We start from the raw sequence: 16,241 nt of genomic DNA, 5'->3' as shown, positions 1-16,241 counted from the left end.
TGGCAGTGAGTTCCACAGACCAGGGTGCATTGTGTCAATGCGGTATGCTCTCTGCACACTCTGGGAAGGGGTGGGCAAAGGGCAGAAGAATCATAGGCCTGGGAGGGACTTCAGAAGGTTATCTAGTCCAGTCCCCCGCTCACCCCATCCATGGCAGCAGGGGAGAAAGGCTCCTGGCAGGCAGTGCGGTGCAGCCAGGGCTGGGGAAGCAGTGCCTCCCCCCAGCGACAGGTCCCTGCACAGGGGCCGTGCTCCCCATCCCTCCCCGCCTGGCTGGGCTAGGACCCCGCAGGGTAGCCCCGTTCCCTGCTGGCTGCAGCTCCCCCAGGCCCGCAGGGAGCAGGGCTCGGTCCCCAAGGCCGCCCCGGGGCAGGAATGCGGCTGACCCGAGCCTGAGCAGGGGCGGGGCGGGGGCGGCCCATTGTTGGCGCGGTGTAACCCGAGCGCTGCGCTCCACACGCCCAGCGGCCCCTCCTGCGCTGCCGCCAGAGGCGGGGAGCCGGCGCCGGGAGCTGCAGAGCGCGGCCAGGGCGCCCGGGGGAAGGAACCAGCCCGGCTGCGCGCAAGGGGCTCCCGGCAGCTCCAGCCCAGACCCCCAGCGCGGCACCGCGGGAGAGGATCGGCCCCTTCCCGAGCCTCCGGGATGCGGAGGGATGGAGCCCGGCCCTAGAGCCCCGCAGCGGGGAGCCGGCGGCGGTGAGGGGTCGGGGAGCCGGGGGCTGGTGGCCGGGGGCTGGTGGCAGGGAGCGGTGGGGGGCCGGAGGGGGGCCGGGGGCTGGTGGCAGGGAGCGGTGGGGGTCCGGGGGCTGGTGGCAGGGAGCGGAGGGGGGCCGGGGGCTGGTGGCCGGGCGCTGGTGGCAGGGAGCGGTGGGGGGCCGGAGGGGGGCTGGTGGCAGGGAGCGGTGGGGGGCCGGAGGGGGGCCGGGGGCTGGTGGCAGGGAGCGGTGGGGGTCCGGGGGCTGGTGGCAGGGAGCGGAGGGGGGCCGGGGGCTGGTGGCCGGGCGCTGGTGGCAGGGAGCGGTGGGGGGCCGGAGGGGGGCTGGTGGCAGGGAGCGGTGGGGGGCCGGAGGGGGGCCGGGGGCTGGTGGCAGGGAGCGGAGGGGGGCCGGAGGGGGGCCGGGCGCTGGTGGCAGGGAGCGGTGGGGGGCCGGGGGCGGAGGGGGGCCGGGGGCTGGTGGCAGGGAGCGGTGGGGGGCCGGGGGCTGGAGGGGGGCTGGTGGCAGGGCGGGCGGGCGGGCGGGCGGGCACCCCGGGGCCGCTGGACTCGCCCGGGGGCAGCAGAAAAGGGAAACTTTCTTGTGCCGGTTGCTTGAGCTCCGCTCCGGGGGCCGGGAGCTGCGGAGCGGGGAGCTCCCCGGGAGCCCGGGCGGGGCCGGCGGACTTTGCCCGTGTCCTGCAGCAACGGGGTCTGTAAATCTGTGACCAGCCGCGCCGGGCGCTGGAAGCCTTTGTCAGGCAGATTAACCATTAAACTGGCCGGCCGCCCCGCGGCTCCCCCCATGGGCGCTGGAACCTGGGTGCGGGGGGGCGCTGCCCCCCGGCGATTCCATCACATCTAGGGTCTGAGTTTGGTTCCCTGGCCCTCGGCGCCCCTGCTCCCCGGTCACCCCACCCAGACACGGGGAGCCCCCAGGCGCGCCCAGCCTGCCCGGCCAGGGGCAGTGGAACCGGGGGGCGGGCAGCCCTTGTTCCCGCAGTGGCCGGTGGGCTGGGGGCGAGTCCGGGCTGGTGCTGGCTGGAGGGAGCGGCCGGGGCTGGGCTGGGCTGGTTCCCCCGCGCCCTGCCTGCGCCCAGCGCTGTGACGGGGCAGGGGATGGGGAGACAGTGGGGGGAGCGGTCACCAGTGCGATCTCGCAGCCCCGGTCCCATGCCCTGACTGGTGGTGGAGGGGACCCTGTCTCCTGGAAGCGCCTGGTTCTCCCAGCCTTGGCTGGAGCCAGCTCCATGGGGTGACTCTTCCCCCCCCACCCGCACCCTCCTTCCTGCTGGGATAACTCGGATTGTCCCAGGGTGTCCAGGACACCGAGGCAGCCCCCTGCCCTCCCACTGGCTCCTGGATCCCTGCTCCGCCCGCGCTGACCCTGTTCTGAAGTAGCTCTGGGAGAGCAGTGTCCGCCAGGCTGGCACACCCCTGCCTGGGGGCCAAATGCTGCCAGCCCCCTGCAGGAAGGGTGGAGGGGTCCTCTTGGGCCCACACCCTCCCTCCAGGCCCTTGCCCGCTCCGGATGGAGCGGAATGGAAGGGGTTAACAGCTCAGCTCGTGGTGGGGAGTCTGCATTGCCCCCCTGCGGCGGGGGTTGAGGCTCTGGGGGTTCCCCGGGGGCTGGAACACTCGGGGTGCGAGCAGGTTGTGGCCGCGGCAGGCTAAGTGGCTCTCTCTGGCCCTGTGTTTTCAGGCTGTGAGGGCTCAAGGCTGAGCCAGGAAAGGAAGGGCAGGAAGATGCAGCCACTGCCCTGTGCCCTGCTGAGCCTCCTGGCAGCGGTGACAACAGGGGCTCAAGCAGCTGCTTCCCCAGGAAGGACAATGGAGCCAGGTATGAAAGGCCAGAGAGGGGCCTGGCGCAGGCAGGACAGAGCCCGGGGGTGAGGGGAGCTGGGAGGAAGGACCAGGGGTAGCCTGGGAGCCCGCAGAGCTGCCGGGAGCAGGGGGAAATAGCTGGAGTCCCAGCCTAGTTCTTAGCACTCGGGCCTGGGGCCGTGCGGGTAGGTGTGCATGGCACACAGGCGTGTGCAAGACCGGGGCGGTGGCACGGAGTGTGTGCCCAGCACGGGGAGGCGCTGCTCAGAGGCGGGTACCACCACGAGTATCGAGTGGCCGCAGGCCGCAGGCTCCAGTGGCCGCAGGCTCCAGGCCGGCTCCTGTTGCACGAGGCCCGGTGCAGACAGATGGTGCAGTTCAGCGCTATGGGGGTCGCACTGTGCTCCAGCCAGGCGTGGGGCACAGCTGGGCAGCTTTGCTGAGGTTTTTCTGTCTTTCTCCTGGCGCTCGGCTGAGTAGCCCACCTAGGATGCCGGGAACTTCCGAGCAGCTTGATTGGTGCTTGGTTCCTGGGTGGTGCTTGGGAGGTGCCCAGTGAGACCCTCACAGGACGGAGGGTTAGTTAGTATTGTGGTAACAGCCAGAGACCTCAGCTCAGGGGGCACCGACTTGGCTTTTCAAAGCCCTCAGCTAATGGAGCGTTTGGCCCTGGCCCTTCCCCAGGGGCCCAGAGTCTGGCTCCTCGAGGCTGGGCCAAGAGGAGCCCTTTCGCCTCAGACCTGGCAGCTGGCTTTGGAGCGGTTATTTGTCTTGCGGGTTATTTGTCTTGCGGGCTGTGGGCGGGTTCAGGCTCCTGATAACTCTGCTCTCAGGCTGTGATCTGGTGTCAGCCACTGAGCCCCAAGCCAGCAGCTGATGGAGAAACTGCTTGAATGATAAAACCTCCCTCCCACCCCATCTCCTGGGTCTGCCCGAGCAAGGCCCTGGCCCTGGCCCTGCAGTGGAGTGAGCCAGGCCGGCAGCTGGAGACACTCGTTATGGATTCTCTGGCTTTGTTCAGGACGCGTCCTGGTTAAAGTGTGGTTCTGGGGGACTTGGGGTCAGCTCTCATTGGCTCTGACTCCAGATCAAACCTGCTCCATTTACACACAAAGCAGCCAGCCCCGCAGACCCTTGACATCTGGCCCCTTCTTCCCTCTCCTCATCTGCAGCCCTAAGGGTTCTCAGTCACCACGCCTGGGGCAGAACGGACTCACTCCCCTCACTCTGCAGGGCTAGCAGGAGCCGGGAGCTGGTCGGGGTGGGAGGGAATCCCCCTCGCCCCCCTCTGGCGTGCCGTGAGGGGGCAGGCAGCCGAACAGAGCAGCGCCTGGCCGGGGATGGGCAGGGCCCTTCGGAGGGGATAGGTGGTGTCCGGTCTGGAGATCAGCTGAGAGAACTCCGGCAAGGTCAGGGCCAGTCAGGGGCAGCAAGAGAGGGGCTGGGTGGGGCCATGGTGCAGCGAGCTGTGGGGTGGGGGAGTGCCCGCCCGCCAGGTTCCCATGGCCCTGCTTTGCGGGGGTGTCACCAGAGCAATTACGGTTCAAATCCAGGTTAGACAAACAGGCCGCGGGAAGTGCTGGAGGCAGCTAAGTGTGAAAACCCGTCACTCCTGCTGGCCATTCCCAGCTGGGAGCCCTCCCGCCCCAGCCCTGGCAGCGCTGGGGAGGGGGCGGGGGGGCTAAATGCTGCTCCCCTGTGCTGGCTGCTGCACCAGTGCTCTCCTCAGCCCTGCCAAGGGGGCCGGGGCTGGGCCCAGGCAGAGCATGGGAAGGGGAAGAAAATGGGCCCCGCTGGAGGTCAGACGGGAAGAGGGGCTGGCGGGGGAGGAGCCGCAGTCCCTGGCTGCCTGAGGGGTCCATTTGGGAGCCTGTCAAGCAGCCAGCTGAGGGATGTCTCTGTCTGGGTGCCCTGGAGGCCGGGAGGGGGCACGTGCAGAGCTCCCTTCTCGGCAGGGCCGGTGCAGAGAGCTGGGCTGGGGGTTCGGCTGAACGCGAGGAGGCTCTGCAGCAGGAGATCGGGGGTGCTGTCAATGGGAGAAGGCTGCGGGCAGGGGGTGATGGCACCCGCCCTGAGTGGGGATCCTGGGCCCTTGGCCCCCAGTGTTAATGCTGGGCATGCCCCATGCCAAGGGCCTCTGGAAAGGGGAGCCAATGCCACGGGCAGCCTGGCTCTAGGATCCAGAAAACCAGCCCCCAACACCTACCCTGTGCTGGCCACACAGGGGCCCAGGCCCTGGCCTTGGAGCGCTGCGGAGAGGAGGGAGCAGGCCATGTGGCCTGGGCTCGTCAGCTGGCTGTGTGTGGGGCCCGGGGGCAGCAGTAAGTCCATGCCAACCAGTGGCTGCTGATTAAAGCCTCTTATCTCTGGGCTGTCTGCCCAGGGCAGGGTCCATGCTCCTGCCTGTGGCTCCTCACGTGCTTGGAAATGCCACCGCAGGACACGCTGCCCCCATCTGCCCTGGCTTGTCCATTGCAGAGGGTGGAAGGAGCAGCTGCTTGGGGCCTGCCTGGGGCAGAGGTCCCACTTGGCTGCCCCGGCCCATGGCTGGCCTCTCCGCAGGGTGTCAGTGTGGTGGGGAGCTGGGGGAGCCTGCTGAGCTTGTCTGTGGAGGGATGAGCTGCCTGCGGGCCCTGGCGCTCAGCTGTGTCCCCTCTGTGCTGGGCAGCGCTGTTTGAGAGCCGCCTGCTGGAGACGGAGGAGGAGCACCTCCTGCTGGACCCCGGCCACGTGCTGAAGCTTCACTGCGATGCCAACCACAGCCTGGACGTCGCCTGGTACAAGGAGGCCAAGCAGCTCTTCCCAGGCGGGCGCGTCCGCATCTGGCAGCGCACGCTGGAGATTGCCGAGGTCGCCTACGAGGACTCGGGGCTCTATGTGTGCCGGGCGCAGGACACTGGCCAGAGTCTGCACAACTTCACCATCTCCGTTGTGGGTGAGAGCCCCGGGCAGGTGGGCCCATCCTGCCCCACTCCCCGCAGCACCCCCTGCTGGGAGAGCCCAGGATCAGCCTACCTGGGAACGCTCCCCCCCACCCGCACTCCCCAAGCCAGCCAGTGCTCCTGCCCCGCTCCTGGCAGCATCCCCTGCTTGGTCTGGAGTAGCTGGGTACACTCTCCAAAGCCAGTGCCCTGCCCCACCCCAAAGAACTGGGGCTGGAGTAGCCGGGAGCTCCCCGGCAGCAGGAATGTGACCCCTCTTGTAACACTTTCCTTCAGACTCGCTGGCCTCAGGTGATGATGACGAAGACAGCAACGGGGACAGGTCCCTCGGTGATTCAAACGAGGAGCCCACTTACCGCAGAGGTCAGTCCCGGGGCTAGCTGCCTGCATGGCAGGGGCTGTCCTGAGCCCCCAGCTCTGCTGGAGCAAGAGACGAGGGAAAAGGAGTTTGGTGTTGGGTTATTCAAGCTGCCAGGAGTGCAGGGCACCCTGCCCGTACGCCTCTTTCTCTGCAGGAACATTGCTGTGCCCCTCCCATCAGCCCCCATGTGCTTGGCAGCCTCTGTGTGTCACCCACGGCAGGCGGCTGGACGGGGCCATGTCCTGGCCTGTGCTCAGCTGCCCAGGGTTCCCGGGTTACGCTCTGTGCCTGGGGCAGAGGGCAGTGCTGGGGGAGTGCTGCTGCACCTGCCGGATGGCTTTGCAGGCCTCTTCCTTGCTGCCCCAGGGTTCGATACATGGGAGGTTTGGAGGAGTTGGAGCACGGCCTTGCCGCAGGATGGGCTGGGTCCCTGGGCACAGCGCCGTGCACTCTCCAAGCCCTGGTGCTTGGCACTGGGAACGTCTCCCGACCCCGGGGCTAATGGCCGTCAATCGTGCGATGTCTTCCTCAGCCCCGTATTGGACACAGCCTCACCGGATGGATAAGAAGCTGTATGCTGTCCCTGCGGGAAACACCGTCAAGTTCCGCTGCCCGGCGTCGGGGAGTCCCAGCCCCAGCATCCGCTGGCTAAAGAACGGGCGGGAGTTCCGGGGGGAGCACCGCATCGGCGGGATTCGGGTAAGCGTGATCCCAGGGAGCCAATCGGAGCTGTCACCTCTCCTCCCTTGGGCTCTCCCCTGGTCCCCTGGAGGCCTCTGGCTGAGATCAGAGCTTCCTGTAACCAGGCGCTGCCTCTGAGCCGAGCCCTCCGGGATAAGGGGAAGGCTTCTGCCTGCCGGCTCCATGGGGGGCTCTGCTGGGCACCGGGTGCCGTCTGCCTCCCCTCACCTGGTGCTTGTGTCCCCATCTCTCTGCAGCTCCGGCCCCAGCACTGGAGCTTGGTCATGGAGAGCGTGGTGCCTTCCGACCGGGGGAACTACACCTGCCTGGTGGAGAACCAGGCTGGCAGCATCTGGTACAGCTACTTGCTGGACGTGTTAGGTGAGGCCTTTCCCTGTGCCAGGGCAGCCCTGGCTCACAGCAGTAGGAGGGGACACTGACTCTAGGACTTCCCCATTCAAGTGCTGCCTGGTGCAGACTAACGGGGGCTGTACTAACGAGGGAACACGAACGAGGGGTCTGTGTCCCTGTCAGGGGCCGTCCCCATGCAGCCTGGGAGCAGACCAGACGCCTGGGTGCAGGGTCACTGATCCCAAAACTTCACAGCGCGTTGGGGATCATCTGGGTCCTGGCATCAAATGAAAGCAACTAACCCCCAGCCAGGACCTGCCTCCTGCCCCTCTCTGGCCCTCCTCTTCTGGCTGCTGCGGGCCTGGAGGAATTCCCGGCCAGGCGGGTGGTGCTGGGCTGGCAAGGTGTCTGCGGCAGCCATGGGTAATGGTAGAGGAGAGTCAGCCGCCAGGGCGAGGAGGGAGGTGGACAGACAGGCAAGAGACATGCTCTGACCTGAGTGAGCAGCTGGGTGCTGCAGCGGGGGAGGGAGGGGGCTCCCGTCTGACCCCTGGGGAAGAGGTACAGAGGGGCTGTGACCGCCCCAGGGCATGGAGGGAGTTGGTGACACAAACCAGGTGCCCTGCCTGCTAGTGCCCTGCTCTGCCCACTTGGCCGGGGCCCCCTGCGGCGGCTGGCGCATGGCGCGTGCGGAGCAGAGTCGGCCCTGCTGCAGGCTGTCCAGCTGGGCGATGCTGCTCTCTTCTTCCCTCCCGGCAGAGAGGTCCCCGCACAGGCCCATCCTGCAGGCCGGGCTGCCTGCCAACACCACGGCGGTGGTGGGCAGCGACGTGGAGTTCTTCTGCAAGGTGTACAGCGACGCCCAGCCCCACATCCAGTGGCTCAGACACATCGAGGTGAACGGCAGCAGCTTTGGCCCCGACGGGGTGCCCTACGTCCAAGTGCTCAAGGTAACTGCCCGGGCCAGCCCCTCCTGGTGCAGGGCGCTGGCTCTCTGGGCCGCACGTGGCCCCCAGGGCCCCGGTGGGACTCGAGGCAGCCTGGGGGCGGGGAGCAGTGGGAGGAGTCCCAGACCTAGGGGCAGCAAGGTATCCTCTAGGGGCTCTGGCCGGGCAGGCTCAGCCTGGGTCCATGGAGCTCAGCGCCCCACCGCCATGGGAAAGAATCAGCTGCCCGCTGGGGCCCCTTTGCCCTGCAGCCCAGCTTGAGGAGGAGGCCAGGGCCCGTGTGTGGGGTTGGGCCCTGATGCTGCGGCTCTGACCCCCGCAGACAGCCGACATTAACAGCTCGGAGGTGGAGGTGCTGCACCTGCACAATGTCTCCAGGGAGGATGCTGGGGAATACACCTGCCTGGCCGGGAACTCCATCGGCCTGTCCTACCAGTCAGCCTGGCTCACCGTGCTGCCAGGTAAGGCTGGGGGGCTGGGAGAGCTCCGGCCATGGCAGGGTCCCCACCTGCCGAGACCCCGGGTGTGCGGGGCGGAGCAGGGCCCAGGCTCACTGGCTTCGCTCTCCAGCAGAGGAGCTGGGGCGGGAGGTGGAGGCCCCCGAGACCAAGTACACCGACATCGTCATCTACACGTCGGGCTCCCTGGCTGTGGCCATGGCTGCCGTCATCGTGGTGCTGTGCCGCATGCAGACCCAGCCCAGCAAACAGCCCCTGGAGCCCATGGCCGTTCACAAGCTCTCCAAATTCCCGCTCATCAGACAGGTACGTCCGGGGCACGGGGGGCCTGCGAGCCCCCAGCAGATCTTGGACACTGCGCGTTGGGCACAGCCCTCTGCTGAGTCTGCAGGGCGAGGGCCCGGCCGCGGTGTGTGCATGGTACTGCCCTGCCCTGCGCCTGGCTGCAACCTCCCGCTGCGGCTGTGCCCTGCGATGCACCTCTTCCCCCCCTCTCCCCCGCCGAGCCGAGCCGAGCCGTGCCCTGCAACCGCTCCCCCCTCTCCCCGGCCCAGCCGTGCCCTGCAACCCCTTCCCCCTCTCCCCGGCCCAGCCGTGCCCTGCAACCCCTTCCCCCTCTCCCCCGCTGAGCCCAGCCGTGCCCTGCAACCCCTTCCCCCCTCTCCTCCGCCGAGCCGAGCCGTGCCCTGCAACCCCCTTCCCCCCACTCCCCTGCCCAGCCGTGCCCTGCAACCCCTTCCCCCCACTCCCCTGCCCAGCCGTGCCCTGCACGGCAACCCCTTCCTCCCTCTCTCCTGCCCCTCCTCCAACCATGCCCTGCACTGCAGTCTCTTCTCCCCCAGCTCCGGGGCTGTTCCCTGCACTGCAAACAACCTCTCCCCCCAGCGCTCCCCGGTTTGGCCTGGTGGTGACAGCGGGTCTCTTGGGCTCTCCCTCAGTTCTCCTTGGACTCAAGCTGCTCAGGAAAGTCCAGCACGTCCCTGATGCGCGTCACCCGCCTCTCGTCCAGCTGCACCCCGATGCTGGCCGGGGTCCTGGAGCTTGACCTGCCGCTGGACTCCACGTGGGAGTTCCCCCGAGACAAGTAGGGCCCTGCGCTGCTCTCGGCAGGCCCCAGGGCCGCGCGAAGGCAGGCATGGTGACGGATCACCTAGCACTGCCCTGCTGCAGGGGGGCTGGGGCTGGGGCCCGGGCAGACAGACAGACAGATCTGGGCCTGGATTATCGTTTGCCTCAAAGAGCCATTCACAGAGCGAGGGCCCAGCGGAGCAGGGCAGGAGACCCGGGGCCTGCCCCAGCCTCTGCCACTGGCTCCCTGCATGACCCTGGGACATGGGCTCTGGGTCGCTTTACTGAGAGCTCGTTCCGGCTTCTCAGCCTCCTGCCACTGGCTCCCTGCATGGCCCTGGGACACAGGCAGGCTTTGAGGAGGGGAGGTGCAGCCCCCGGCCGGTCTGGATTTTCTCTGGTGTGCTCCGTGCACCGCACAGCTGTGCGTGGGGAGGGCCGGGGACGCTTCCTCCCCTCCCTCTCCCGCTCACGGGAGTCTCTGTCCGTTCCGCAGGCTGGTGCTGGGCAAGCCCCTGGGAGAAGGCTGCTTTGGCCAGGTGGTGCGAGCAGAGGCCTATGGGCTGGACAGAGCCGGGCCGGACAGAGCTCTTACTGTGGCTGTGAAGATGCTCAAAGGTAACGGGGCTGCGCGGGGCAGTGTCCCAGGGCTGAGCCCCGGGTACGCAGGTTCCCTGCCCTGCACAGTGACCTTCTCCCTCTCCCCCAGACAACGCCACAGACAAGGACCTGGCCGACCTGATCTCTGAGATGGAGATGATGAAACTGATGGACAAGCACAAAAACATCATCAACCTGCTGGGGGTCTGCACACAGGACGGTGAGGGGCTGCCACGCTTCGGGGGCGGGCAGGGGCTGCTGGGAGGTCGGGGGGGCTGCTGAACTCAAAGTGGGGGTGGAGCAGACTGAGCTTGAGGCGGATGGGGGGGTGCTGCCACCCTTTGGAGGGGGGTTGTGCCTTGCGGGGGGGTGAGGGGTGCCCCAGCGACCCTAAGCCCCACCGGATGGTCCGGCTCCACAGGGCCACTGTACGTGCTGGTGGAATTTGCCTCCAAGGGGAACCTGCGGGAGTTCCTGCGTGCCCGGCGCCCCCCCACGCCTGACTACACCTTCGACGTCAGCGCCATGCCCGAGGAGCAGCTCTCCTTCAAGGACTTGGTCTCCTGCGGCTACCAGGTGGCCCGTGGCATGGAGTATCTGGAGTCAAAGAGGGTAAGGCCCTGGCTCTGGGGGCGCCGGCTGGGAATGGGGGCGGGCCCTGGCTCTGGGGGCGCCGGCTGGGATTGGGGGCGGCTCTGGCTCCGGGGCGCTGGCTGGGAATGGGGGCGTCCCTGGCTCGGGGGCTCCGGCTGGGAATGGGGGCAGCCCTGGCTCCAGCTGGGAATGGGGGCGGCCCTGGCTCTGGGGGTGCTGGCTGGGAATGGAGGCGGCCCTGGCTCTGGGGGCTCCAGGGCACCGGCTGGGAATGGGGGTGGCCCTGGCTCCGGGGCACCGGCTGGGATTGGGGGCGGCCCTGGCTCTGGGGGCGCCGGCTGGGATTGGGGGCGGCCCTGGCTCGGGGGCTCTGGCTGGGAATGGGGGCGGCCCTGGCTCCAGCTGGGAATGGGTGCTGCTCTGGCTCTGGGGGCGCTGGCTGGGAATGGGAGGGCCCTGGCTCTGGGGGCGCTAGCTGGGAATGGGGGCGGCCCCGGCTCTGGGAGCGCCGGCTGGGAATGGGGGCGGCCCTGGCTCCGGGGCGCTGACTGGGAATGGGGGGGCCCTGGCTCCCGGCAGACTGAGCAGCATTCCTCCTGCAGGAGGGGACGGGGGTTGCCATCAGGGAAGTCCCAGCCAGCTGGCCTGCTCCAGCTTCTCTGCTGGGCCTTATGGGGGGCAAAGGGGGCTGTGTGCTGTCGAATGCAGGGAACCCAGGGGGTTGCCCATAGCCAAGGTCGTGGCACAAACCACTCTCAGTGGAACAGCTCCCCACACGTCTCCCTGCTCTGGGCCACGGCGCTTGGGGGAGGCCACTGAAGAGTTAACACGCCCTGGCCCAGAGCGTCCCCCTCCCCCAGCCCATCACAGGAGCCTGGCTGGGACCCGGCTCTGCCAGGCAGCTACTGGGGGGCAGCAGGTGCTGGGCTCAGGCAGCGCCCGGGGGGGGCAGGAGGCTCCTGGCCCCTGGAGCGGAGGTCGTGGGAGAGACGTATTTGGCCAGGCCCCCGCTGAGGGTGTCGGGCTGCAGCACGCGCCCCCCCCGGCCCTGAGCTGCCCCCTCCCTGCAGTGCATCCACAGGGACCTGGCCGCCCGCAATGTGCTGGTCACCGAGGAGAACGTGCTGAAAATCGCAGACTTCGGCCTGGCCCGGGACGTCCACCACATCGACTACTATAAAAAGACCAGCAACGTGAGTGCGGCGGGGTGGGGCGGGGGTGCCGAGGGCCGGGAGGGGGGGGAGTAGGGTGGGGCGGTGTCAAGGGAGGGGGGTGTGGTGGGATGAGGGGAGGGGTGGGGGGTGCCGAGGGAGGGGGGTGGAGTGGGGCGAGGGGAGCGGCTGGGGTGCTGAGGGCTGGGAGGGGTGCGGGGTGCCGAGGGAGGGGAGCAGGGTGGGACGAGGGGAGGGCCGGGGGTGCTGAGGGCCGGGAGGGTTGTGGGGAGGGGCGGGGGGTGCCGAGGGAGGGGTGGGGGTGGGACGAAGGGAGGGCCGGGAGGGTTGTGGGGAGGGGCGGGGGGTGCTGAGGGAGGGGTGGGGGTGGGACGAGGGGAGGGGCGGGAGGGTTGTGGGGAGGGGCGGGGGGTGCCGAGGGAGGGGTGGGGGTGGGACGAGGGGTGCCGAGGGAGGGGTGGGGGTGGGACGAGGGGAGGGCCGGGAGTGGGACGAGGGGAGGGGCGGGGGGTGCCGAGGGAGGGGTGGAGGTGGGACGAGGGGAAGGGCGGGGGGTGCCGAGGGCGGGATGGGGGTGGGGGAGGGCCGGGGGGGTGCCCAGGGCCGGGAGGGTTGCGGGGAGGGGCAGGGGGTGCCGAGGGAGGGGTGGGGGAGGGACGAGGGGAGGGCCAGGAGGATTGCGGGGAGGGGCGGGGGGGTGCCGAGGGAGGGGTGGGGGTGGGACGAGGGGAAGGGCGGGGGGTGCCGAGGGCGGGATGGGGATGGGGGTGGGGGAGGGCCGGGGGGTGCCCAGGGCCGGGAGGGTTGCGGGGAGAGGTCTCGCCTCACAGCAGCAGCCGTGGGCTGAGGGCTTTTCGTCTCCCTGCAGGGCCGGCTGCCCGTGAAGTGGATGGCACCCGAGGCCCTGTTCGACAGAGTGTACACGCACCAGAGCGACGTGTGAGTCCGGCTGCGCTGCCAGGGGCCGGGCCTGGCGTGAGGGGGCTGGGGGCCTCGGGCCCGCGGGCAGCCCCCGCCGGGGCTAGCTGGGACTGTGCACACAGCAAGGCGTCGAGTGTGCCCCGTTCTCTGCGTAACGGAGGCCAGACGGGCACCCCCAGCCCGTGGCCCTGTGACTGGCGGATGTTCCAGTGACAGTGCCCTGCCCATGGTGCCTGTCCGAGCCCCACGCTGGGCTGACGCTTGCCCTGTTCCTAGGTGGTCCTTTGGGGTTCTGATGTGGGAGATCTTCACGCTGGGGGGCTCCCCGTACCCTGGGATCCCGGTGGAAGAACTCTTCAAGCTGCTGAAGGAAGGGCACCGCATGGACAAGCCCTCCAACTGCACCCACGAGCTGTGAGTACCCGCGCTGCCCGCTGGCATGGGGGGCGGGGGGCGGGTTCCTCTGGCTGACGGCTCTCTGCTCTGCCCTGCCTTGCCAGGTACATGCTGATGAGGGAGTGCTGGCATGCTGTCCCCTCCCAGCGCCCCACCTTCAAGCAGCTGGTGGAAGGGCTGGACAAGATCCTGGCAGCTGTCTCGGAGGAGGTAGGTTTGCAGAGCAGGCAGGTGCTGTGTGCGTGGCACAGGAAGGTGGCCAGCGAGTTCCTGGCTTGTCTCTGGGGGGCACGCTCCCTGCGATGCTGACGGCTCTTCCCTCCCACAGTACCTGGACCTGTCCATGCCCTTCGAGCAGTACTCGCCCTCCTGCGAGGACACCACCAGCACCTGCTCCTCCGACGACTCCGTCTTCACCCACGACCCCCTGCCCATCACTCCCCGCCTCTTCTCCTACCGCAGCGTGAGGACGTGAGGGGCCGCCAGGCACTGGCGTGGCTGCCAGGGCACCTTGGCTCTGGGGGTTGGACAGCCTGGCAGTGGGGCTGGGAATGACGAGGCAGTTCTTCTGGCACTTCCCCTCCTCCCCACCGCAGGGCCCTGGAGAGAGCTGAGCAGCCCGAGTCTGTGAGCCACGGGCGCCCCCGCCCCCTCCATCCCAGCCCCTGGACCTGCTCCTTGTGAGGGGTTGGCCTCGGCTGGCCTGGGGACTTCCATGGGCCCCCCAGCCTCCAGCTGGCGTCTGCCCTCCAGGCCGTCAGGGCACCCTGGGCCTTCGCACGCTGCCCAGCCCCCAAATGTGCTAGCTGGGCCCCGAACCCAACGCCGCCTTCTGCAGGGTAGAGTGAACTCACGTTCGCCCCTGGGCAAGGGGGGCAGCCCGGGGCGTGGGCGTGGTGCCCAGTGGGGCTGCCTGGGGCCACCCACAGGCCTCGCCCAGGAAACTCTGCTTGTTTTGTTTGATGTCATTTTTAACCATATTTTTGTGATACTGTGCCGGTGGGAGCCAGGTGTACGTGCACACACGCACTGGGAGTGCCCTGCCCAGGGCCCAGCCAGCCGCCCCCCACAGCCCACCCAGCCCTGTACATAGCTAGAGAGAGGAATATTTATGTACATAGCATCTCTAATGCACATGAAAGATCGCCTGGATAAATTATTTTTGGAATAGAGCCTCTTGCTGGAGGTTTCTTGGCTGCCTCTGGGGAGGGGTGGGGGCTGCTGCTCCATGCACCGAGCCCGGGTGCCGGGTGTCGGGCCCAGCCTGGACCCTTCCCATGGTGACCTGGGGCTTGGACACGTCTCCCAGAGCCCCCTCCTTCCTCGCCCTGCGCTGCTTCCGCAGTGTTGCGGGCATTTCTGCCAGGCCCTCAGCCCGGGCTTCCGGCTGCAGGCACAGCTTCCGTGTCCAGCCGGCATCCTCCGCCCCGGGCAGGCCTGGAGCCTTGCCCCTGCCGGGTCTCCCCCTTGGCCATGGAGCCCCCTCCGCCTCACCCTCGCTGCAGGGTTTTGCCTCTGCCTGTGGGACCGCCCAAGCAAGCGACGGGCTCCTTTGGGCTGGGCACCATCTCTGGGGTCAGGGACTCGTCCTGGCTCGTCGGCCCCGGGCCTGCTCTCGTCCTCGGCTTGTCTGAAAGTGGGCTCAGCCAGAGGGGCGTGGGGGCAATGCTGCCTGGGGCTGGGCAGCACCTTGCTCAGTGGGGTGGGGGAGGCACGCCCCTCCCCCCCCGGGACACCACTGGAACCTGCGGCAGGGAGGGACAGAAACCTTCGCCCTCAGCGGCTGCGTCGTGTCCCTGGGGGTCGGGGCACAGATCCTGGCAGGCAGGAGTGTAGGGCGCAGGCAGGGCTGCGATGGGAACGGGAGGCCAAAGGCTCCCTGGTCAGAGGTGGCCAGTTCTGCCCCTTGGGGAGCCTGGCTGCTGGGAACCCCTCTGGCTCCGTGCGCCCTGGCGACTCCAGGGCAGAGCGACGCTGGGCGCTGCCAGCTGCACCGATGCCAGAACTGCCTGGGGTGGACGGCTGCAGCCGGCTGTCTGAGAGGCACATGCTCCCGCAGTGGGGCAGAGCGCCCTGCCCTGAGACAGGGGCTAGCCGAGCCCTGGGGGTGCAACGCTGCCCCGAACGTGGCTGGGCCTCCTGTGGGCCGCTCTGCTTAAATACCAGGCAAGCGCAGCAGAGGGGGCAGGGCTGGGGCTGGGCCAGTCGCTGCCCCCGGGAGTGCTCCTGGCCCACAGGACGGGAGGGAAGGAGCTCCAGCCGGTGGGGTGCCCTCCTGCCCAGCCTGCTGCTCTCTCCGCACGTGGCCAGCCCTGAAGAGCTGCCAGGCCCGAATCGCTGCAGCACCCAGAATCAATGGTCGCCATGGGCCGGGAGCCCCTGTGCTGCCTCGAGGGGTGGCTGCCGGGAGCCCTGGGCTGGGCGCGCGCTGTCTGTACGGGCTCTGGGTGCCCCGGGGCACGGCAGGAGGTGGGGGTGGCCTGGGGCCCGCTCGTGCACAAGGAGCAGCTGCATCTGTTCTGCCTTAGCCGCTGTTGCGTTAAGCCCCCGTGAGCTCCACAGCCCGCGTCCCCCTGACCCTGACCCAGCAGCTGCCAGCTTGCTCCCAGGCTGGGGAGAATGTCCCGGCTCCGCACCAGCAGCCTGGAGTGTCTCTGCACCTCCCCCTGGCCCGCCCTCTCTGAGTGGCCTTCCTGTACCCCCCCAGCACCCCGCGGGGGAGGGGAGGGGGCGGGGGCAGCTCCGGCGCTGGGGGTGAATTCCAGCTTCGGCCTGTGTCACGCTGGCTCCTTCCCCCCAAGCTCAGCCCAGAGCCCGGGCACCTGGCAGCAGGAGGGGCTGCAGCTGTCCCTTGCCCCGAGCCCTGCTGCGCTCGGGGTTTAGGTTTCACCGGGGTCTCCAAGGACTTGCCTCTCCTCCGCTCCGGCTGGATTGGGTTTCGCTGGGCCGTTAGCCTCAGGATCCTGTTTCGTCCTCCCACCCCCAGCTGCGGCTGCAGCCTCCCCTTTCCCTCCAGCTGAGGGAGGCAGGGTGGGGACGCCCCCCCAGACAGGCTAGAGGATGGGGGTTGGCTTTGGGCAAGCGGTGCTGCCAGCCTGGGCTAGTACGGCCAGCTCAGCCCTGCAGGCCGCTGGCCTGTTCATAGGCAGCTGTAACTAATTCCCCAGGGGCCCTGCTAGAAGCAGCCTGGAGCGGGCCTGGGCTGCCCCGCTGCTGGGGGGAGCAGAGCCTG

At 68.8% G+C, this 16,241-nt stretch overlaps 1 protein-coding gene across 2 annotated transcripts; it reads left to right on the top strand.

Moving 5' to 3' along the window:
• The first annotated feature begins 442 nt into the window (after positions 1-442).
• Positions 443-14,181, top strand: FGFR4 (fibroblast growth factor receptor 4). Of its 2 annotated transcripts, none has more exons than XM_073355140.2 (18): positions 443-696; positions 2,397-2,534; positions 5,187-5,453; positions 5,737-5,823; positions 6,354-6,520; positions 6,760-6,883; positions 7,613-7,803; positions 8,123-8,261; positions 8,374-8,564; positions 9,197-9,342; positions 9,823-9,944; positions 10,036-10,146; positions 10,348-10,538; positions 11,591-11,713; positions 12,561-12,631; positions 12,890-13,027; positions 13,114-13,219; positions 13,338-14,181. In XM_073355140.2, the coding sequence occupies exons 1-18, from the start codon at positions 654-656 to the stop codon at positions 13,482-13,484; spliced, it is 2,502 nt and encodes an 833-aa protein (XP_073211241.1). In that variant the 5' UTR covers positions 443-653; the 3' UTR covers positions 13,485-14,181. The 2 variants fall into 2 exon arrangements, with proteins under 2 accessions (XP_073211241.1, XP_073211240.1); XM_073355139.2 differs by having other exon boundaries at positions 464-696; positions 8,371-8,564.
• Positions 14,182-16,241: the final 2,060 nt, after the last annotated feature.

The sequence above is a fragment of the Lepidochelys kempii genome, chromosome 8 (assembly GCF_965140285.1).
Source record: "Lepidochelys kempii isolate rLepKem1 chromosome 8, rLepKem1.hap1, whole genome shotgun sequence".
NCBI classification, from domain to species: Eukaryota; Metazoa; Chordata; order Testudines; family Cheloniidae; genus Lepidochelys; species Lepidochelys kempii.
The sequence above is the reverse complement of the archived record's forward strand: the minus strand, read 5'-3'. Positions and strand labels throughout refer to the sequence as shown.